The 22,740-nt window shown below is 41.8% G+C and overlaps 2 protein-coding genes across 5 annotated transcripts in view; both read left to right on the top strand.

Moving 5' to 3' along the window:
* The window catches only part of LOC118412246 (HHIP-like protein 2), a 6,611-nt gene extending 2,883 nt beyond the window's left edge, over positions 1-3,728 (top strand). The window contains exons 4-10 of the mRNA XM_035814979.1: positions 61-389; positions 643-772; positions 1,293-1,435; positions 1,772-1,853; positions 2,188-2,264; positions 2,408-2,580; positions 3,008-3,728. Coding sequence (XP_035670872.1) covers positions 61-389; positions 643-772; positions 1,293-1,435; positions 1,772-1,853; positions 2,188-2,264; positions 2,408-2,550 — 904 coding nt within the window. The 3' untranslated portion in view covers positions 2,551-2,580; positions 3,008-3,728. The remainder of the gene's footprint in view (positions 1-60; positions 390-642; positions 773-1,292; positions 1,436-1,771; positions 1,854-2,187; positions 2,265-2,407; positions 2,581-3,007) is intronic.
* A 684-nt stretch (positions 3,729-4,412) lies between these two features.
* LOC118412039 (HHIP-like protein 2) lies at positions 4,413-20,803 on the top strand. Of its 4 annotated transcripts, none has more exons than XM_035814654.1 (11): positions 4,413-5,193; positions 10,928-11,074; positions 11,365-12,110; positions 12,707-13,035; positions 15,083-15,212; positions 16,038-16,180; positions 16,487-16,568; positions 16,761-16,843; positions 17,152-17,199; positions 17,798-17,981; positions 18,214-18,379. In XM_035814654.1, exons 1-10 carry the CDS (start codon positions 5,014-5,016, stop codon positions 17,938-17,940), a joined length of 2,031 nt encoding a protein of 676 aa, XP_035670547.1. In that variant the 5' UTR covers positions 4,413-5,013; the 3' UTR covers positions 17,941-17,981; positions 18,214-18,379. The 4 variants fall into 4 exon arrangements, with proteins under 4 accessions (XP_035670547.1, XP_035670539.1, XP_035670553.1 ...); XM_035814646.1 differs by having other exon boundaries at positions 17,152-17,211; XM_035814660.1 differs by lacking the exon at positions 17,152-17,199 and having other exon boundaries at positions 4,414-5,193.
* Positions 20,804-22,740: the final 1,937 nt, after the last annotated feature.

Below are 22,740 nucleotides of genomic sequence, written 5' to 3'. Positions count from 1 at the left end.
CAGAACATTTTACAGGTCCAACGTTTCCAACTACTGATGTGTAACTTACCTATTTGATAGGTCCTCGCTCTTGGGAAAGGTGATTCGCCTTGACATCAACCATCCAGACGACAGCGTGCCTTACGCCGTGCCGAATGATAACCCGTTTGTCGGACAGCCCAACATCAGGCCCGAGATTTACGCTTATGGCCAGCGGAACTCCTGGCGGTGCTCCGTGGACCGGGGTGACCCCGAAACTGGGGAAGGCCGAGGGCGCATTTTCTGCGGGGATGTCGGACAGGGGAAATGGGAGGAGGTTGACATCATCACGAAGGGAGGGAACTACGGATGGCGTGCGTTCGAGGGTTTCGAATGTTTTGACAAAAATCTCTGCAAAACTCCAGAGTTGGGTAAGAATGAACTACTTATATATCTAAACAATCCAAAAATATTGTGCATGTGGTATGTGAATTTCTGCCAATTTTTTGTCAAACATTGTTGTCCCCTACACATTTCCACTGGGGCAGTATGGGAATGAAACCCGACCCCGGCACTTCAAAGTTGGTTCCACCATGCTCTGTTTTAGTACACGTCGGTGATTTCCATTTCCAAGAACCAGATTTATTTAGTTTTCAATTAAGCCTCATTTTTGCCAATTTTCAGCCAACCATATCCCACCAATACACGTCTACAGCCACAGTGTTGGAAAGTCAATTACAGGAGGGTACATGTACAGGGGCTGTCTCTTTCCAAATCTGAGGGGACAGTACATCTATGGAGACTTCTGGACTGGGTGAGATACAGATTTTCTCTGTAATGATTAGTTTACGATGCATGTCGACTCCACTCAGTACCTGTGGTGGTAAGAATAAGCACAATTGAAAAGTATATAGTGGGTCTTGAACGCGAATAAGGATTCGAAAAATACCTTTCCATAAATGACGTAGATTGTTCACTAGGGAGATGCTTACGTACAAGTAACTAAAGATCGTAATAGATTCCGATCATAGTTACCCGGGACCCGAGGGCTTGTGACATCGACAATACACTGTTTGGACTGAAATATTCACTACATGTAAGTCGTTGACAGTGTTCAAAAGAAGGAAACATAAGCTCCAAGCGGATGTTAGATTTGAAGATCGTGGAGTTTTGACTGACCATTGCCTATGTCGAAGATCAAGCCAAACCGTCACGGTCCGTAGTTCCATGCTCAGAGATTAATCTCTCTCTATATATATACCTATCAACATGTTTAAAACTCTGACTCTCACATTGCCCGTGTCTTACTTGACTGTTACTACTATTGTGTACAGTTTAATCTTCTCGCTGACGGAGGATGCCAAGAAAGGCACGTGGAACAATAGAGTGGTCTGTGTTGGGGGCGATGACACGTGCAACAATGGCGTACGGGGGCTATACGTACCGAACATCTTGTCTTTTGGAGAGGATGAGGCGGGTAAGGATGGGCATAAAGCTTCTAAAGAAAGCATGATATTGTGGTTATCCTATTTCTGATTGTCTGAACAAATACCACGTAAAGGACGGACGTTTAGCAAATACATGTACAGTGTATAATATTTTAAACAAGATTATGTTGAACGTTTTCCATAGCGATGGTGAATGATGATTGTATGAATAAATGTTTATTGTGGGTTTGATGACAATTCTGTAAAAAAAACCTGACAGGAATATCCTTCGTCTGTAATATTATTATTTTTATTCAAAATGAGTTGATCTTACAACGTAGTACCCACCGAGCTATCTTGACTATTTCTATCCCCTTCCTACGCAGGTGAACTGTACATGCTGGCTACCGACTATGCCAGCACCAGCCATGAGGGAGGAGTGGTGTACAGGCTGGTAGACCCTTCAAGGTAATGTTTGCCATCTTCCTGTGCAATTTCTTGTCTACACCGCTGTGTCGTATTATAAGAAACGCACAAATGGAACTATTGAAAAGTGCTACTCTGTAAAGAGACACTTACCTTTATAGACTTGGCTATGCAACCATATCTATGTATGTCACACACAAAGTTGCTGTCATAGCCAACCTTACTGCATAGAAAGTCCTGAATGCAGTTCAATTCATGTGCAATCTAAAGTGACACAAAATGGACAAATTTTCATCAGTAATATTAAGTTGATACATGGCTTACATTTATAGTGTTGTCTTGAATGAATGACCTACTATATTGTCTTTCTTCCCAGGCGGGCGGACCCAGACAAGTGCAACAAAAAAATAACTCCTGTCGAAGTCCTCGGGTCCATAGCGTTATCCTCGGCTGGTAAGTAGAGTGTGAAAATGTGAGCAGAGTAAAGAATCCTAATCAATCAATCAATCAATCTACAATCTTTGGGATTATTATGATCGCATCATCACAATGAGTTGCCGTTGAGCATAGTAATGATTGCTTTTGTGCCTTTTCAGAAACACCCAGCGTTGGCTCCATGTCTCCATCTGTAGCAGTGCTTCTCGTTGTGTGTCTCCTGGCCTTTATGAAGATTTCTCATCTCCTGCTGAAAAGGTCCGCCTTCTCCAGAGTCAAAAAAGTTGAAATGACAAAACTGTGATAAAACTAGGGTCAAGTTGTCCAGATCACGGTAAGTTCAGTTACAGGAATTTACACAGAAACCACTTGTTATTACGACATAAATCTAACTCTTTAGCTGCATGGGATGACAAAAGTACGGGATACGATATCTGAGAGATAACATTATAGACCTGGGTTTCCAGGACTGCATTACTCTATAACAAGGAAATAAGAGGAAAATACCGAGTGATAAAAAGGTAGCCACCATGTCTTGAGATGGTGGCATTGTCATGGTGTTTTGTACTATTTATATACTATGATAATCAATACAAGAGGTGGGACATATTAGCACTCGTAAGGATGTTGAAAAGACGATATTTTTCTATTGATGTGAATTCATCTTCTCACTGTTGAGCTAGTCTGGTAGTGTCATTCATCAGCGTTAGTTTTTATCCGGGTGTTCTATATTTTCAACAACTTTGTCACTTTTGTTGCAGATAAGACACTTTGTGGAATGCACAAGACGGACCTTGGCACTATCAGACGTGGGCATGCTTCTTGTCGGTGATAAAGATGAACAATTACTGGGCAGTATTTGTATAGAAATGTGTTTTGCATATTATCTCTCCGTTGCTGGGTCAAATAGTCCATGACTCAGTTGAAACTGATGATGGTAAAAAGACAATACGATTGTGAAGAATCCATATGATTTTCACATTTCATGAATAGAAGTAGTCCATTGTGTTCTGCAGCTGTAGTGCATGGTCTGGACACACGTATCTGCAATGAATAGTTCGGGAAATTACATGAGTGTGTTTCGTTTTTAAATTGTTATAATTTCTCATTTTCGTGATATCAAAGATGCTTTTGCCGGTTGGGACAAACAGGAAAATGGGTTGAGTTGACATTTTCAATAATGTGCTTATCAGAAATGTTCTTTCCTATTGGAAAAATGTTAATGAAAGTCTAATCTATCAAACTATCATTTTCGGTGACTTTGGTAACAGACGTACCGGCAGCAAACTATTAATGCACACCAATATTGTGATATTCAGCTATATATGCATTTAAGCATTGTAGAAACAATAATTATAACGGGTGTTAGAAGTAAGTGAAATAACATAAAGCACAGATGATATGTTGCCCCTTCAGCGAATTGTAGTGCAATGGTTAGAATCCTGATTGATACTGAATTGAAATAAAATCTTCTATAGCCTATATTTGTGTCCACCGTCCATTGAAGAAAACGTTATGACAATTGCAATACACTAAGTATAAGTCAGTGTAAGATTACAGTTGTGCTTTCAGTCAGCCATATTTGTAGCATTTGTACACATTCAAGCATCACTACAATGCAAGTCATAACTGTATGGTAAACTAGTGTTCAGCAATATTTCAGTGTAAAAACTATGAAACTAACTATGTAAAGCAACGCCACACGGCATCATCTATACTACACGGCCCTGCACAGAAAGAAGAGAGTCACTCTCGTCTAGAGAAGTTTAAAGATAACCCAGACCACACCGGAAAGTGAGTCACGAACCGTCCAGACATTGCACTATGAGGCGAATGTCAGGACACAATTTCACACGTTGGAGCACATCCATAGGGATGACGTTCCATTTCAAGGGAATATTTTGAATGTTACTTGATACAGATAATAGCTAGGCTACATATACTGGCCTTTAATTTGTCCATGTGAGCGGCTGCACGTTTGTTGTCCCTCATGATTTTAATTTCTTTCCATCCACCACGTTTGATCGTTTCATCTGTAACTTAGTTGTAAAGTATGCTCCATTTTCTGTACATGGGAAATGAGCTCGTTTTTCGCGGGGAATGCCCACGTGGCACGGGTACGCAATAACTCCTTGGTCGCTCATTGGCTTATATAAAAGGTTCAAAGGTCAAGAGTTTATCGTACACCATCAGCCCAGCATACCCGTGCGTACGGGTGGTGTTGACAAGATCCGGCTCCAACTGAACTGTATCGGTTACGAAAGGTGCCGTTTTTGTATAACGACCTTGGAAGGTAAAAAGAAGAGGTTGCTCTCACGTCACACACCAGGCGGTACCTGGTCACCGAGCTGTGTTTGTCAGGCGAGGCTTTCGGCGTTGGTGTGTGGATAATTTGCTGCGTGTAAATTATGCTCTGAGCTCAGCCACTTTACCGGGCCGACAAGTTTGGATCGGATCTCACCAGCACGGCAGTTTGATCACAACAAGCTCTACCTTATTACTCTCGATCGGACTCAGTCATGGGTGATAACTTCGATACGTGAGTAGGGCCACGGCAGACCGGAGTTATCGAACCGGTTGGATCGTCCCAGATGAAGAAGAAGATGCAATGAACTAGCCGCCGTGCCCGCTGTGGCGCGGACCCGTCTCGAGCAAGCTGTACATCTGATAAAAGCTCCTTGATCTGAAGCAAGTGGGTGAACCTCACCTTACCCGGACTACTGTCAACAACTTTGGCAACACAAGGAAAATATATCAAAAGCTAGACATGACCCTGTGTCAGACCCTGCCGTGCTCCCCTGCTGTGGCGCTGTCGGTTGTTTGTGTACTGCTGGGGACCGTGCTGGGACACCCGCAGTGCCTGGACTTCATGCCGCCGTTCGAGCCCGCCGAGCCGCTGGTTTTCTGCCGGGAGTACGGCGACTTCGGGTGCTGCACCCGCAGACAGGTAAATAATGTGCTGCACACAGGTCTCTGGCACGGCGGGACGTACCCGTGTTCCCATTCTTGCACATGTAACGCTAAACTGGGTGCACCAAGGAATGCACTTCATGATCTGTGGAGCATTATGATTATGTTTTTTTTCTTAATATCCGAGAACCAATAAATCAAATTCAGGTGGCCTTATGTGGAAACAAGATAACTTTATAGCCTTTCGCACTCATCACTCAAAATAATTTTATGCTGGTCTTCATTTGCGACACATGACGTTTCAATACATAATTTTATCAGTGGTGGGGATATAACTTTACTTGTAAATTCCGTGTCAGTACAAGCACAAGTAGCCTATTATTATGATGAGTAAAATTTCAAACTGTAAGCAGAAGCCTGCTTTTGTACAATGATGAATCCTATCATGTACTATGCCTAAGCGAGGACGTTATATATTAAGCCTTCTTATATAATGTACTTGGCCTAAGTTAGTCTCACTGGTCTAGTCTTAAAATTGATAAAGGGTTTGTATTTTGTAAGGGCTTGTAAGTTGTATCATCTAAGATTCTAACCAGGACAGTCCTATCAAAGGGCTTGGTGTATTATCTTGGACAAGCCAGATAACCTACATGGTGTTTACATAATGAACACTCAAACAGCTTTTATTAAGTAACTTTTGATGTTTTGAGATGATTCCCCAGCTTGCTAGTACAGATTTAGATTAGCTCCAATGGCCATCATGATTTTAATTGACTTTCCCCAAAACTTGCCAGGCCTTGTTTGACAACCGACACACGTCTAACCGTGAAAGTAAACTTGGTCAGGTCAAGTGTTGAAGGCAAGTTGTTGCGGTGGATAATTTCCGAACTGTGGTTGTGTCAAGATAATCAGTGGTCTGGAAGCAAGCAATCCCTCTTCTAGATCACAGTTTTGGGGTTCATATCCCCTGGTGAGGGTCTGCAATGCTTAACATTAAATTTAGGAGAAGAGGTAAATTGAAGACCAACAGTGCTTATTGCAATTTGGAAGCTTCCCAATGCAGTCTGCAGGACTTAATCACCTTCATGGCGGAACTTTTGTGTCAAAACTGCTGATTTATAAGGTGTGGAGAAGCAGTGACAATAACGTTGTCTAGAACCCAGTGTATTCAGGACTATTATCTCTGAGGCCGAGGGTTATCTCACTTGTCTGATGTTGCCTCCGCAAGTCTACTCTTCACTAGGAATGTCTCAATGACGAGTTCAGGATAACATAATGTGTTACATAGAATTAAAATGTCCAATAACGCTTCACTGCCCCCCCGGAAAATATGTTGGGGGGGCGTCGCCCCCCAAAAAAATCAAGCTGAAACCTTGTGTATTTTTTTGATGATGGAAATTTCATAAAATCAAGCTAGTCTAACAGCATAGTTTACCCCTGAAAATGCAAGAAATGGCGTTTCAGAGAGTCCCGATTTCAAAATTTCGCCAGACCTCCCCTGTGACGACTGCGTCTTCGACGCAGGACAATATGTTGCGGGAGCGTTGCTCTGAAAAATCTTTTAAACCAATAGAAATTGTACTATCGTACTTAGCTTAGTTTACAAGCAGAATGTGCCACTGAAATTCAGGAAATGACGTTTCAGACGGTCAAGATTTTAAAATTTTCTCCGCACCTCCCTAGCGATGACTTACGCCTCTGGTGCTCACAACGACATGGTGAAAATTTGTGCGTGGTAGCTTAGGTCATCGCCCTCAAACATCTTTTTCTTTGACAAAAATGGCATAAGATTTAGCATAGTCTGCGCAAGCAAAACTAAGTTGTCCCTCAAAATACAGAAAATGTCGTTTCAGAGGGTGCAGATTTCGAAATTTCCAAAGACCAACCTTGCAACAGCTCGCACCTTTGGCACTCGAAATCGTGAAAATATTTTGTGGGTATTGCCTCGCTAAAACCATGTGTCTTTCTAACAGAATTGCCATCAAACTTAGCTTAGTCTGGCAGCAAAATTTGTCCGTCAAAACGCATGAAATGCCGTTCTAGAGGGTCTAGATTTCAAATTTTCCCGGGGGAACATGCCCCCGGACCCCCCAATGTACCTTTGGCGCTACGTAAGCGTTTGCCGCAAAATTCTGTCAGTAAAGGTCCCCCCCCTCCCAGACGAAATTTCCTGCTGCCGCCTCTGAATATATTGACAGTGCTTTGCTGGCTACGATTTATGGTGAATTGAAATAGCTCGTCAAAGGGCATGCAGACCTTCCTAGGTTCCTATCAGAAGTATGATCCACCGTACAGGAAAGAGGCCTCAGCTGTGAAATGCCCTCTGTCCCACAAACAAGCCCTAAGGAAGGTGTCTGGCCCACAAACAGCCTTACTTCTGAGTCACCTGGCAACAAATCTGGTCTACCATGTTCAGACCCCAGCATCTTGAGAGCACATTTTAGAAGCCATTGTACAAAAGAAGGGCCATGATCCTACCATTTCTATCACTGGAGTGCAATCTGTACTTGCAAATGTCAAGTTCAGAACCTGCATGTTGTGACTGGCATGTGGGAAGGATGTGATTCAGACTACTGTTCATCTGGAATCATCCCTGTTAACTGACCCTTGGTCTTTGTTCTGTGTGTAAAATCATCAATTGGGTTCTTTTTTAAATTAGTTTGGTTGGAGTTTACAGTCAGTGCTTATAAATATAATTTGAAGCAAAATGTCTCCACTGTAATAAATGTATCCACTACTTAATAGAGACTTTTTGTAGAGGAAATAAAAATATGTGACAAGGTGGCAACATGTCAACAAAGGTGATGGCTAGACATGCAAATCCTCTAGACAGCTATCCATAGCCCGTAATCTGTAGTCGATACTCAGGAAAAGAAAAGGAGAAGACAGGCAAGGACTGTACCATACCACACTGAGTTGAGAGAAAAGAGAATGCATGAACCTGAAGTCTCCCAAGGAATTTTGCCACATGGCCACAACCCCCCTGCTCTTACCAACAAATGTGGTGGGATGTTTAATGTGCTGGAGTTTAAAGCCCCCACACATAGGATGAGAGGGGGCCCCAAAGCCCTTTTCCGTAGAGCGTAATCGGCGGTTTTAATTCTACGTACTCCGTAGCGGGACCGCTCGAATTCAACGTAGAGCGTAATCGGTGCATTTTGCGTCGAGCGACATTGGCCCCTTTAATTTAACGTATTACGTAGAAGCTAACCGGATTTTACCGTAAAACGTAATTCATATTAATTTTTCGTCAAGCGTAATCAAAGTTTCATTAAACTTAACTAGTCTACCGGCAAATTTTACCCGCGAAAATGCTGGAAATTGCGTTTCAAAGGGTCCAGATTTCAAAATTTCGCCGGACATTCCTTGCTATGGCTCAACACTTCGGCACTGGACATGGTGAAAATATGTTGCGGGAGCGTCGTCCCCCAACTAGTAGAAATCTTTTTACCGACCTTACCTTAGTTAACAAGCAAAATGTGCCCCTTAAATGCAGGAAATGGCATTTCAGAGGGTCGAGATTTCAATTTTTCTCCGGGCGCCGGGCGGCCCTTGCCAAGGCTTGCGACGGCTTGGGCCTAGCCTCCGGCGCTCACGACTCTCCGGCGCTCGTCGCCCTCAAAGACGTTTCTCTGACAGAAATATCATTACATTGAGCATATGGTCTGCCAGCAAAATTTGTCCCTCAAAATGCAGGAAATGGTGTTTCAGAGGGTAAAAATTTCCAAATTTTCCCGTACCTACCTTGCGACAGTTCGACTGTTCGTGCTTTCGGCACTCGAAATCTGAAAATGATGTTTGGGGGCGTTGCCCAGCTTAAAGCTAAAACCATGTGAATTTCTAATTGGATGCTATTTAACTTCGCTTAGTCTGTGAGCAAAATTTGCCCTTCAAAATGCTTAAAATGGCGTTTCAGAGGGTCAAGATTTCACAATATTCCCGGGGGAGCATGCCCCCGGACGCCCTAGGATTGTCGCGCCTCCGCTTTCGGTGCTACAAGTGCTGAAAATTACGTCACATAAGAAACTTGCTGTCGCCGCCTTTGGCCAGCAAGACGTCTTTAGAAGTTAAGTTTTAATCTTATTGATGGAATTATCAGTTTTGTTTAGATCTCATCTGCACATGTTCTGCCGTCGGCGGAGTTCAGCCAAAAGACAATAAATATTTGCATAATGCATTATGAAATTTCGTAATTTAGCGTAGAGCGTAATGAAGCGTCCATAATTTAGCGTATTACGTAGCCGGCCCTCCCGAATTTAGCGTAGAGCGTTGTCGGTACCCCCCCTTGGGGGCCCTCATGAGAGCCTTTCAGGAAGGAGTTTGGGGCATAACTCTCTTGGCAAGCTTAATCCGATTTACGGGGCATGTTGCTAGGGTGCCCTAGAGAGGCCTGGTAGTGGTACCCGCTGCGGTAGCTTACCAAAGATCACTTGAATAGCAGGAAAGTGGCAAAAACTGTTTGTGTGGGGAACAGGGCTCTAGCCAGCGTCCGTTTTTCTGTCAATTGACGGAAAATTTGCTGCGTCTGACGGAAAAATTTTAAAACCAATCCGTCAACCTTGACGGACAAAAATCCATGGTGGAAGCTACAGGCGGCTTGGGGACGCCGTCCACGGCTGTAAAAGCCACAAACTGTTTGTTTTGCTATTGTTATGATTGTTGGCAATATGTGTCGGCGCCCTTTCGCATACGATAATCTCATTAAAACCCGTTTTTCAAGGTCTCAGTTCAGTCCTTCTGATTGATTTTCGCGACGATTGTAATTGGCTGACGGAAAAAAATTTCGAGCTGGCTAAAGCCCTGGTGGGGAAAATGAGCTTTGCCACTACTCTCTGGAAGCAAGCAGCCTTTCAGATATTGAATTCTGAAGAGACCAAGTGACATTAGCTTTGCCATGTACAATGTACCTAGTAGGCATCCTTCCATCTTTCCAGATGATGGTAGCACTCTCTCCTTGAAGTTAGGGCGGTTGACAGCGTCGACTGTGGGACTGTAACCCAATCCTCGCATGACAGTACCAACATGTACCAACCCTGTAGTATATATATATAGAGAGAGTAGTGATATGGATCTCTATCATGTTTCAGTAAACGTTGAAATCCCTGTCATGCTTGCCAGCAGAGGAGACGGCTTACGTGATTAGAACAGTTTGTAAGATGTAGCAGTGTTAGGTGTACCTTGGCTCACAGCCCACACTCCTGTTAGTGTTAGGGAAACTAGGCTTACGTGACAGGATGTGTAATGATGTCATGTGTCTGTTATCCCCACCTGTGCTTATGTAAACCATGAACAGCCTGAAGACAGTTTCTATCTCTGAGTTCACATCAGGCTTCCTTTGGAACCATGTGTGTCTAAGCAGTGGCTTTAGATGTCATGACTTACCCAGTAGGAGTTGCATTGCTTGGAAGGAAACAAGGTGAAAGGGGCCGGGCATACATTTAAGATGAAAAGAAAGAGAATTGGGCTATGGTTGAATAAATTTTTCATTTTTTTATTTTATTTACTTACTAGTAGTATTAGGTACACTCAAGTGGGTACACTACTAGTAGGTAGAGCAATTTTTCCTTCCCGCTTCCCATGCTAAGCCAATTCTACCTGTGATGTTTCTCACTAATTTATGGTAAGAGGGGCAAAGCATAATGAATCTCTCTAATTCCTGTACCTTGGCTTACCCGAGACCTTCAATAAGCACTTCCTGGAAGTCATTTCTTTCTGTCCAATATTCATAGATTAGATGTGGCAGAAATGTAATAATGAACCCTCCTCTGTAGGATTATGAGCTGCAGCGACAGTTTGATGACATCATGAGGAGAATGCCGTACCACCTGCAGACATCCTGTCATCATCACGTCATGAACATCCTGTGCCAGGAGTGCTCACCTTACGCATCCCATTTGTACGACCTGGAAACCACTCAGGTTTGTCATAGATGCTTATTTCCATTCTTTGTACTATCAACCGGCTGCTGCTGAGCAGGGGAACACATCTTATTATGACATGAATTGTCCAGCAGCACTAGTCCAGCCAGAAATAGACCAACCCATGACCTCATTTTGCTCCCTGGCTGGCTTTCCCCAGCAGACTAAAATATGCTGCTAATTTATGTTATCATATGCCAGTAAGAATTATCCAAAAACAGATTGATCACATTGCCAAGTATTACATATTGACTAAGATTGTTTTCTAAATCGTTTATTTTTTACTGCAGGTGAAAAAGCCACTTCCTGGGATGTGTCCCCAGTACTGTCCCACTGTGTTCGACAGCTGCAAAGACATCATTCCGTTTATAACGGGTGATCCAACCGTGCAACACGCCATAACACTGTCAAATTACACCCAGTTCTGCGAGGTGACCTCCATCACAGACATGGACTACTGCTACCCCAACCTCCTTGCCAATGAGCAGCTATCGGGGGACATTCAGGAGGCGGTACAAGGCACTGGTGGGGAGGGGTGCTTGTGTTTCCAAGAGATCGCAAATGGCTTAAAGAACCCCACGGTCCTTGTACATGCAGGTGACGGTACTCATCGCCTTTTCATTGGCGAGCAGCTGGGAAAGGTGTACGTGTATCTTCCTGACGGTAGCAGGGTGGATACGCCGTTTCTGGACCTGACCAGAACTGTTCTTACAACTAGTAGACGTGGAGATGAGCGGGGTTTTCTTGGCATGGCGTTTCATCCAAATTTTAAGGAGAACAAAAGGCTCTTTGTTTACTACTCTGTTGGGACATCAAAGAAGCAGAAGATTCGAATCAGCGAGTTCAGAGTAGCGTCTCATGATATAAACCAAGTGGACCAGGACTCAGAGAAGATTATCCTTGAGTTGGATGAGCCAGCAGCCAACCATAATGGAGGCCAGTTGCTCTTTGGGGTGGACGGATTTATGTACGCTTTTATTGGAGACGGAGGCAAAGGAGGTGACCCCTTTGGTGAAAAAGGAAATGCATTGAATATGTAAGATACACCATTCAACTTTTGTTGATAATATAGTCTTAAGGCAACCAGGTAATTGATATAAGACATGGGAGAAGGGGATATGAAAGGAAATATTACTAGATGAAAATAAGACTAAAATTAATAAAGATATTTTACTGTACATGCTCCTTAAATTTTAATGGGCTTTATTTTAAGGAGTGCTTTGCAAGTTGAATGGTTGTGGTAGCTTTCCCCATGAAGTATTTGGCACTCTTAATTGTTTGTTCTGAAAACCTTCCATTCCAACCTTGACTACTGTACATGAAGGTCACAATTCCTTCATGTTGATAAAAATTGATAACCCAGGCCCTCAAACATCGACTTTAAGGTCCTTGGTTTATACTAGTAAGGGCTTCTTACATCATCATGTCTATATATCCCTGAACTATTGTCATGTTAAAAAGTTTCAAGCCGTGAAGTTTCTACAGCTCTTTGTCAGTCTAAAATCTTGTCCATATTCCATGGCCCCCAGATACCGGATAAGTTTTGAATGGCTGTATGTCCTCATAGACCCTGTGTAATCAATCTGTGTACTCATATAGCTCACAATAAATGGATATGTTCTTACTTTTCAGGACAACTCTTCTTGGAAAAATTATTCGCATTGATGTCAACCATCCAGACGACAGCGTGCCTTACGGCGTGCCGTGGGATAATCCGTTTGTTGGCCAACGCAACATCAAACCGGAAATCTATGCTTACGGCACACGCAACATGTGGAGGTGTTCCGTGGACCGGGGCGACCCCGAAACGGGGGATGGCCGAGGGCGCATTTTCTGCGGAGATGTCGGACAGGCGAAATGGGAAGAGATCGACATTATCGAGAAGGGAGGGAACTACGGATGGCGTGCGTTTGAGGGCTTTGAATGCTTTGATGAGAAGCTCTGTGAAACAGAAGAGTTGGGTAGGTATGCGTTACTCCTGATAGATAAAATTGTTCACATGTGCCACTACCTTTGGTTACCATAGCTTCTGCTGTAGATTAGTGTTAGGAAGTGCCTGCAGTGACAGTGTAGGTAAGACTTGAATATTGTTCCCACATGTACGGGTCGCGGCCCTACATTGTGTAAGGTCTGCTGGCCTTAAGGTCCTTGTGAGCTGTTTTTTGCCTTGTCATGCTTACATGACATGTTCCACCATGTTAGGAGAGTAGTAAATAAGGATCGTATGTGGGTCATGGCTCTGTCAATGATTGCACTGAACACTTTTATGCTGTCAATGTCTTGCAGATAAAAACATTTAAGAGCTTTAAAAGCCTCGTTAATGTTTTCTAATGAGTGCACAGGTAATGAAGTAAAACAGACCTTCATGCTTCTGCTGTGATGAGCAGAAACTTTTTATGCAAGATTTCATCCCACAATTTAACAGAACTTAAACATCAAAGAGATCATTAATTGATATTTAGATAAAAGACAAACAGCTAAAAAGAATGGCTTTCTCAACTGTAGGCTGATATATATCCTAATCATACTTCTGACTTTTTTTCAGGTCAGAAGGAAATGAAGTGAATAAGGAAACCAAGAACTAGTGTAGTCGAACCAACACATTACACATCCCAAACCTTTAACCTGAATGTTTTTATGTTGTCGATGTCATGCAGCTTGAAGGCATTTGGCTTTTAAAACCACTCAAAACATTTTGATGTAACATTAGATTACACATTGAACAACTCACTCCTATTTCTAATAGTAAATGTCTAAATCTAATCTAAAACATATGGACCTAGCTGGATGGAACAGCAACAAACAAGTAGTAAGTAGAACCTGGATACTATCATGGTATAAGAGTGGACATAGCCTCTGTGCCAACCTGGTTACTTGAATTCTCCATGGTATGTGCCCAATGTCATCATATAGCCTTTAGAGATATATCCTGTGCCAAATTTGTTCAGTGCATTTCCGTGGTAAACATGGTAAATTGGCAGCTTTTAACTGGTTTTTGCTCTCAAGATATCAAATCATGACAGCCCAAAGTGGGTAGCAACAAACCTCATGACCCTAATGAGTGTTGTTGTTGGCTAGAAAGGTTTGAATCTCTTAATGATGCATTAACTTTAAAAAGCACTAATGTGACTCTATTTTAGACAGTGAAAACAGAGAGGATATGTTGGGAAGTTTTTTTTTCCTGATACCTTCTTCAATGTCAAACAAGCACCATACAATTAGAGAAAGAATTTGCACTTAAATTTAAGGACTGTTTGGGGGTATCCAAAGTTTACTGTGCTCTGATGACAGAAGAGATACAGGCACAAGAACTGTACACATCAGGGCAAAATACATTGGAAGGGTAGGAATACTGTGCTACCTTTATAAAATGAAATTAGTCCACTTGTTTTTGTCTTTTATCTTGGTCCAGAATAGCTAGGCCTCTATCTCATCTATTGTGCATTGTGCTGTAATTGTCTTTGAGACAAAAACCTTCAACACTTCCCTGGTTTCTGTCACAGCCTAGGAATCTGTATTCAGGATTTTCTCGAAAGAACTATGCCAGCTATGTAACCAAACAAAGAATGTTTGTCCTTGTTTTAAGTGCTACATATACTCGCTCAATATCAGCTAAGCCGTGACATTGCCCTTCTGTGATGAGTTCAATATACAGAGACTAATGAAACTGTCTGATGTTTACACCCTTCTGATACTTAGTTTATGTAAGGAGGTGGAGAACGCTGACTGGAGTGATCCACTCTGGCAAATCCTTATCTAGTCTCCTACATTGTGACTCTACCCTGAAATTTGATGCCTTTACTCTGGTATTATGAATAGATCCCAGCAACATATAAGTAAAGTGGCGATTCATGCAGCTTGTTAATAATTAGTTAGTTGCTCTGCTTTAAATGAAATTTCTTCCTCAAGAATTTCTGCCAAAAGGCATTCAAACACATAGTTGAAGCCAATTCTTTCGATGATTTTGTTTGTAACCTTTAATTTTTTTTGACTTGACCCTTTTTTCAGCCAACCATATCCCCCCCATACACGTCTACAGCCACAGTGTTGGCAAGTCAGTTACAGGAGGGTTCATGTACAGGGGCTGCCTGTACCCTAACCTGAATGGACAGTACATCTATGGAGACTTCTGGAATGGGTAAGTAAGTCATTTTGAAAATGTTTCATCACATCCAAATCTTGGGCCAATAGATGTTGTGACTGACATCTTGACTCATATTAGTTACCAATTTTAAATTTTCCCCAAAAAAATTATATACAGACATGAAAGAACTATAGACGACCTTGCTTGTGCCTTTGCCAAATCAGCAACACTTCCTTCCTCCTCCTTGCCATCTAAAATGTATCACATAAACATGAGTAGGCATCATGAGATGACTATCAGAGGTGTTGTTGATGAAAATTCATTATTATCTATGTTACCTTAGGCCACACCAATTTAATTTCTTGGTTCTTGGATTTTTTTTGGAAAAAAAATTGCAAAAAGTCTGTGGTGAACTTATATAACACAAAAAAACAATGTAAGTAGTCAAGATTTCAGCTTTTCATGGCAGGATTTATCCAATGAATCTGTTCCTTTGATTTTATACCACTGCTCTGATCATGTGACTGCAAATAAGTGCTCTGGTTGGTTTATCAGCAGTATTTGCCCCTGGAATGTTTTTTTTTATAGGTCTGCAATAGCAAAACCTACATTATTTTCTTGGGCCAATTTTTTTTTTCCAAATCAGAAAAAAATGGGTCGGGAAATCTGAGAACCAACAAATTAAATTGGTGTGGCCTTATTTTACATTGTATATGAACCAAATGGTCACAGTTGCTATCAAACAGTTCTATTGTAAACAATATAACGTTTGATAACAGTATAAATGTTTGATGTTTCAGAAGTAGAGTACTCATTTAACACCTGCAGTGTACATGCCAGCATTTCATTCTATCTGCTTAACTAAGTTTTTTTTTTCAGGAAATTGTTCTCACTGACAGAAGACAAAGAGCAAGGAGTGTGGAACAACAGACAGATCTGTGCTGGGAGCACTGATATCTGTAACAATGAGCTCCAGGGGTCATATGTTCCAGACATCCTGTCTTTTGGGGAGGATGAGGCAGGTTAGCATGGAAAGGATTAATCTTGGAAGTATGTGTGTTGTAAAGTGGCCTACTATGGGAACAAGAACTGTTACTTACCACAAAGATATATGCAAGTTTGACATGCATTCAATCTGTTGCTAATTACACTTCACATATCAAGCCTTATTGGGATGTAATACATGTATTAGGATTCACTTAAGTGAAATCTTGCATGTTATAAAGCTTCAGAGCTTGTACTTTCCTTTACTACTAACAGTACATTTGGAGTGGATATTTTTTAGGCTTCCACAGATTTTACTCTATGTTGTTACCCTTTCTTCACAGGGGAACTGTACATGCTATCCACTGACTATGCCAGCACCAGCCATACTGGTGGGATTGTGTACAGGATCGTGGACCCTGCCAGGTAAAAGTCACTGCTCATTATATCCAAAGGGCCCTATCTAGTTGTTTCATTACCTTTTTTTGTGTGATATTCTATACTGTAGTGATATCATGTCAACAGTAAAGATAGGTATAATCTTGTAGGCACATTATGAAAAAGGCCTGACAAGACCAGTGTGTAAAGATTGTACTAGTATATTGTGCTCTGTTCTAGGCGAGGAGACCCAGAGCAGTGCAGCAGAAACATTACTCCTGTTACCGTTCTTGGGACCACAACACCTTTTGTACACTCCTCTGGTAAGTAATGTATGTCTGAGCAAGCTAGGAGGAATAGGTCCTTAGTTGACTGATATGGCCTTTACTGATAAATACTTAGGAAGATAGTCCTATGAGACAAAATTTAAAACAGGTGGCATAGCTTTCATCCATTTTGCTGAAGGGTGATCATCTTTGTCATCAATTTGTATGTGTGGATGATATGCTGTTTTATTTCGCTTAATGTGCTTTTTCATAGTTGTTTTATATGGATTTTCCAAGTGTGTGTTTGTCTGTCTGTATGTGTGTCCTCCTGTCTGTTAAACCTGAGTCATCTGTGTTGCTTACAGAGTCACCAACTGTGACTCCTCTCCCCACCATGGCCTCCGAGCCAAGAAGTAAACACCAGGGTTGTACTTCCGTCTACTTCTGCCTTAAACTAACCCTCCTTGCATGTCAAGTGCTTAACTTTCATTCCTTATTTCTAAAGTGGACCTTTCCAAGCACTGATAGAATGACAGTGTGTTTGGTTCCACTCAGATGTAAGGATGGGAAAGTTTATTTGGGATCCATTCTGTTCTGCATGCTTGAACTGCTTATGTGGATGGTGCAATGCATGTGTGATAGGTAACAGTAACTTACAGTAAGAGACATTGTAACATTGAGAAACATACTTTAAGAAGTAGTCTATTTACATGTCAATAATTTAGACTAAATCATACGTGTAGGTTACCCCGTAGCAAGTCTTTGCATTGACGCTGCTTTGGCAAAAAACTGCATTTCACTTGATTAGGGAACATCATGACATCAATCAAACTTAAGTAAATGGTTAACAGAAGAATGTAGTGGTAAAGGTAACTGTATTTCAGTAGCAACTGTAATCAACATAACAATACATAAGGTAGTTGTTGTAATCTTTTCACAACCCCATTAACTCACCATAACATCATAATTGCCATTTATTCTGACCCTGGTTTTCTGTGTGTTTCTCCACAGAAATGTCCCACAGCTGCCATCTGTCTCCTTCTCTTGCTGTCCTCTTTGTGGCTGTCCTTTCCATGTTTGTGACTGCACCAGTGACCCCATGGTCAGGATTTCTCGTCCCCCGCAGAAAGGGTCACCTGCAGGACCTGTCGTAGGGCCAAGGCAAACTCCAACGCTTACTGCAATGCTGATTTTGGTAAGAATGCTGTCTTTCCTTACTCAAGGGTATTATAAGGAAAGATGAGTGTTTTAGATTATAATCGAGTATTACCTTCTGCATGCCTACATATGTTTCAAATCTATGTATCTACTAGAAATTCTACCAGTTTCATACCAGTCTTGATTGTAGACTTTCTGGATTTGTGTCTGTATTCAAGTAGAACACCTCATGGTGTCATTTTTCTGATTTATTATCCTCCATGTTACAGTGTTGAGGGGGAGTGTAACAGAACGCAGATCAATAAAAAATGGCTTCCTCACTGAGGTCTACGTGAAGATTTCTGTGCACAAGGTGTGGAAACAGTCCAGCCACTTGCCTAAAATCAAGTCCAGTGTTAGGCTGTGGCTGTCCCAAAGGACTGCGCAGTGTGACTGCCCCAAGGTTCAAGTAGGCAGTACCTACTTCATCATGGGGATATATGACATCTGGTCGAAGCGACTACAGATCCACACGACAACTGTTGTACGGCTTTGGCATCATAACTGGACCAAGAGGGTCCTCAACTACAAAATGCTGTGTGACTTCCGCTCTCGGCCGGCCATTAAGCCAGGGAAACCACCAAAACAGCCGCAGCCCCTTCGGGAGGCGCCTCCTGCACATGCATTACAGCAAGCAGTAGAGTTTCACTACAATGCAGCTGAGATGGCACCGATTCCACCAGATGCAGAAATGGCATCTCAACCCAGTCAACCTGCACCACCTGTGTGGAAGCCAGAGCAACCTTTTCCATCAAACGTCAAACCCGCAGCATACTTCCCAAGTCACAGCCCCTCCCAGGACCCCTTTGCCTTACGACCAGGCCAGACTGTAGACCAATGGCAGGTCCAGCACCCTGTCAACCCGCCAGCTGCAAACGTACCAGCTGCACGGCATGTCGCCCAGCCTGCGCCAGTGTGGCCGAGCTACTCCGCGCTGTCACCAAGCCATCCGTCACCATCCAGTCATCGCTACCCACAGCCAGATCCACTGCAGCAGTTCCCACAGCAGCCCCCACCCTACCATCAGCCCTCTGTAGCTGACTCACACCCGTCACAACTCAATCCCTCAAGTCAGCATCAGTATCCACCTTATGCCTTTCCTACTAACCCACAGTCATCGGTGTCTAGTCCTCACCACCCACAGCCAGCCCAGTACCCACCTTACGATGCACCTCACCATCAAGACCAACATGCACCTAATCCATATGGTGCACAAAAACCCTACTATGCACCTTATGCTGTCCCTAGCGACCCACAGCTACCCGAGTCTGGTTTCTATTATCCACAGCCAGCCCCTTATGCTGTTCCCAGTCATCAGCAACCATATGTGTCCAGTCCATATGATCCACAACCTCAGTATCCACAGCTGTCTGGCCACCAGCAACCACCTGCATATGGTCCATACAACCCACAACCACCTCAGTATTCAGCCTATGCCATCCCTAGGCACCAACAACCAGATACACTCAGTCAATACAACCAACAACAGCCTCAGAACCCTCCCTATGTTGTGCCCAGTCACCAACAACCACCAGTGGCTGTCTACCAACCTCAGCCTGTACCCAACTACCAGCCTTATCAACCCAGTGCACAGTATCCTCAACAGCAACCTCAAGGTAACCCAGAAACCAACCCACCCGACCCACCACACCAACCTCACCCAGGCCATCCATACTCACCCCCCGACCAGCCTTACCCACCTTATCAGCAACCGTATCCACCAAGCACCCACGATACCTCCAGGCCTTCCCCCTCTTCCAGTGATGATCCCTTCAGGATTGTAGATGGTAGAGTTCCTGACCATATAAAATGGAACCCTTAACAATCATTTGTTGGTTACCAACTTTGTGATGAGCAATCAGCTGATCTATCCAATACCCATGGTATATTCTTTGTGAGCATTAGTTACCTCTTACCACTTTGTTACTCCAGAGAAAATGTATGGTAGAATGTCATGTTCAGTTGAATTATGTTTTTTTGCAGGTTTAACTTTTTTGATTTTGAAGAATCTGTAAGGATTTGGCTTTACTATATAGTGTTGTGAGGGTAACTTATGCCACTCCTGGACCAGTGCAAATTAGAGTGCTGTATGATACACATAAATTCTGGTAAATTTGCCATCTTGCTACTATGCCAAAGATGGAAGCTATGTTTTTGATAGCATTGAAGTTTTTATTCTGGTGTGTTGTGGTCAGAATTGATTTAAGAAAACAATACTTATGATACAGATAATTAACATCAAAATTTTGAAATGTTGTCTACTATCCTAGCCCACTTCAGATGTTACAAAAACACTTGATACATGTAAGTTTAACATTTAATTCTGCTGTTTTCTGGCCAGTATTTACAAAGCGGTCGTCAGTGGAGAACGTAAGTTCAGATATGGAGATTGATCTTTTCTCTGGACATTTTGTCCCCTAGGGAGGACAGGCTCATCTTAGTGTTAATGATGTCAAGAAGTTCTGAGCTCAAAACCTCCCAGAGACTGTCTTTTTTACCTTGTACAATACTAAGATGTCAAAAGTAGACAAAAGAAGAACAGGAAAAATACTTGGATGCTACTTTTTCTGAATTCAAATATATTTTAAAGACCTGTGTATTATGTGGAAGTTTCATGTGATCTAGTCTTACTCTTGTAGTTATTTGTGACACAGTGTATCAGATGTAGTAAGGAATAGGGACTGTAAGGTGCAGGAACAATGACTCCAAGGTCAAAGAGGCAAACTGAGACCACATGACTAGAAGATGTGATAGAAGACTGGCAACTTATTACAGGAAGATGCAAGGTAATGACAATAAAAGAGGTACAGATTTTACAAATGGTTTCCGTTCTGCTCATTGATAAGCATGACCAGGTATTGTGATACCTTTTTCTTTAATGAGACTTAATTTAGAAAAAGGGGACAGACTGGAAAATATTGAGGCGATGGTGTAGTGTTTTGGTTTACAGTTCATACAGTATATCTACTGTTGTGTATCTCCCAACTAACCCCTTTTCACACCCTTCTCCAACTAGAAACCATGCCAGTTACTTGTGTCTTAGAGCCAGCAAATATATTGATAACAAACAAGATCTGCAGTTTCTAGTCTCAACTTTATCAATACAAGTTGGAATGTTGTAATGGACAAGCATACACCTTATAACAACCTATAACAAATAATTAAAGAAGAAACATAAAAAGTTTACATGGCAAGAGCGGCATTCATAGCAACACCAAGGCAAATTGATGAGGAAGAAAAATTTTATCTTGAACAATTTTCAATTCCTTAGGTGTATAACAAGGTATAGATGGGTGTATAGAAAAATCTGCCTTTAGTTCCTCACAACCTTATATAATTCATTTAAGTTGACAGCAATCTCCCTGTACCATATATAAAGCAGTTTTAAAGTAATCTCAGACTAAGTATATTCATATACGAGCAGTACTGAAATAGCATTAGCATATTTCATTCTGAATGACAATTTTTTTATTCAAAGCTTATTTTAATCAGTATTGCACCAAAATCAAAGCCAGCATTTCTTTGTTGAACACGTAAGGCCACAGCAAGTAAATTTTATGGATGACATCAGCGCGCGCATTAATTTTCGCCTGATTTAAAAAAAAACAAGATTTTTTTTCTTCTACAGGGATGGTCAACATAACGATAAAAAACCAAAATGAGCAAATATGTTGTATTTAGTTGTAGCCTAATAATTGTACTTGTAGAAGGGACACTTGCGAAGTACCCAGGACTGTAGTTGTAGAAATGAAACTTATTGGATAGTTGTAAAAGTGACGCCAATATGGAAGCCATGAGTGTGGTTACCAACTTTGTTGGTGATGACAGTCCACCACACTAGTGCCACTTTTACCACACCAGTACATGTCTTGAAACTACAGGAATGAATGCCTTGTTGGCTCTGATACCATGTTCTGTCCCTTTAATTCTTGTTACAACAGTCATCACAACTTTATGGTGCCTATTTATGAAAATGTAGCCATCTTGTTTTTTCTCACCCATCTTGTTGTTTTTTTTTCGCCCTATCGCACTATTTTTGCAGTCTGCAGAGGATGTCATCCATAAAATTTACTTGCTGTGGCCTAACAACATAAGCTTGGGAAAGACATGTAACACAGAACCTTGAAGTGGCATTGGGGTCTTGTTACATGGCAACCATTTATTTAAAAAAAACTGTAACTAGTCTGTCAACTATAAATGTGATTTTTTAAATCAATTTAGTTATAGAATAATACACATCTTTATAATTCTGGATTTACCACATCTTTTAAACATTTCTTAAAGCCTTTTTTTAACTTATCCATTTCTTCTATTTAAAGTTTGTAACATTATTTACAATAATTGGTGCATTCAAGATTGTACATCCATCATATTTAAACCCATATAAAATATGTCTGACACCACAAAGCATGAACTTCCTATAAAACAACAACAAAACAATTATTCCGTAGCTGGAACCAGCTGCCTTGATTTTATCTAACTCCTATTTTTCTAGTACCGATTGGCTCTTTCATAATCAATTCATATAACTTCTATACAAGGGCTACCTCACAACACAGCCTAGTTGCATTGAAGAATCTGTTAATGGAATAAAGTGTAGAAGGGGTGCTCAAGTTAAGAAAGGAGCATAGTCAAACCACCTAAAGCCTTCTTACTGCCATAGAATCACTGGTTTGACCACGGTGTGACTCCAGGTACTCTCCAAGCAGAGGTTAGGCTCAGGCTGTTTTTTAACGTTTTTTTTAGTCGTTTTTATC

The sequence above is a fragment of the Branchiostoma floridae genome, chromosome 1, assembly GCF_000003815.2.
Source record: "Branchiostoma floridae strain S238N-H82 chromosome 1, Bfl_VNyyK, whole genome shotgun sequence".
In the NCBI taxonomy this organism is placed as follows: domain Eukaryota; kingdom Metazoa; phylum Chordata; class Leptocardii; order Amphioxiformes; family Branchiostomatidae; genus Branchiostoma; species Branchiostoma floridae.
This window is presented reverse-complemented; position numbering and strand designations above follow the sequence as displayed.

Bases quoted from the DNA above. Each gene is read 5' to 3' on its own strand.
- LOC118412039 (XM_035814638.1), top strand. From the start codon at position 5,014: ATGACCCTGTGTCAGACCCTGCCGTGCTCCCCTGCTGTGGCGCTGTCG. The intron at 11,075-11,364 runs GTTTGTCATAGA...TTTTTACTGCAG, and splicing joins ACGACCTGGAAACCACTCAG to GTGAAAAAGCCACTTCCTGG. The intron at 15,213-16,037 runs GTAAGTAAGTCA...TTTTTTTTTCAG, and splicing joins TATGGAGACTTCTGGAATGG to GAAATTGTTCTCACTGACAG.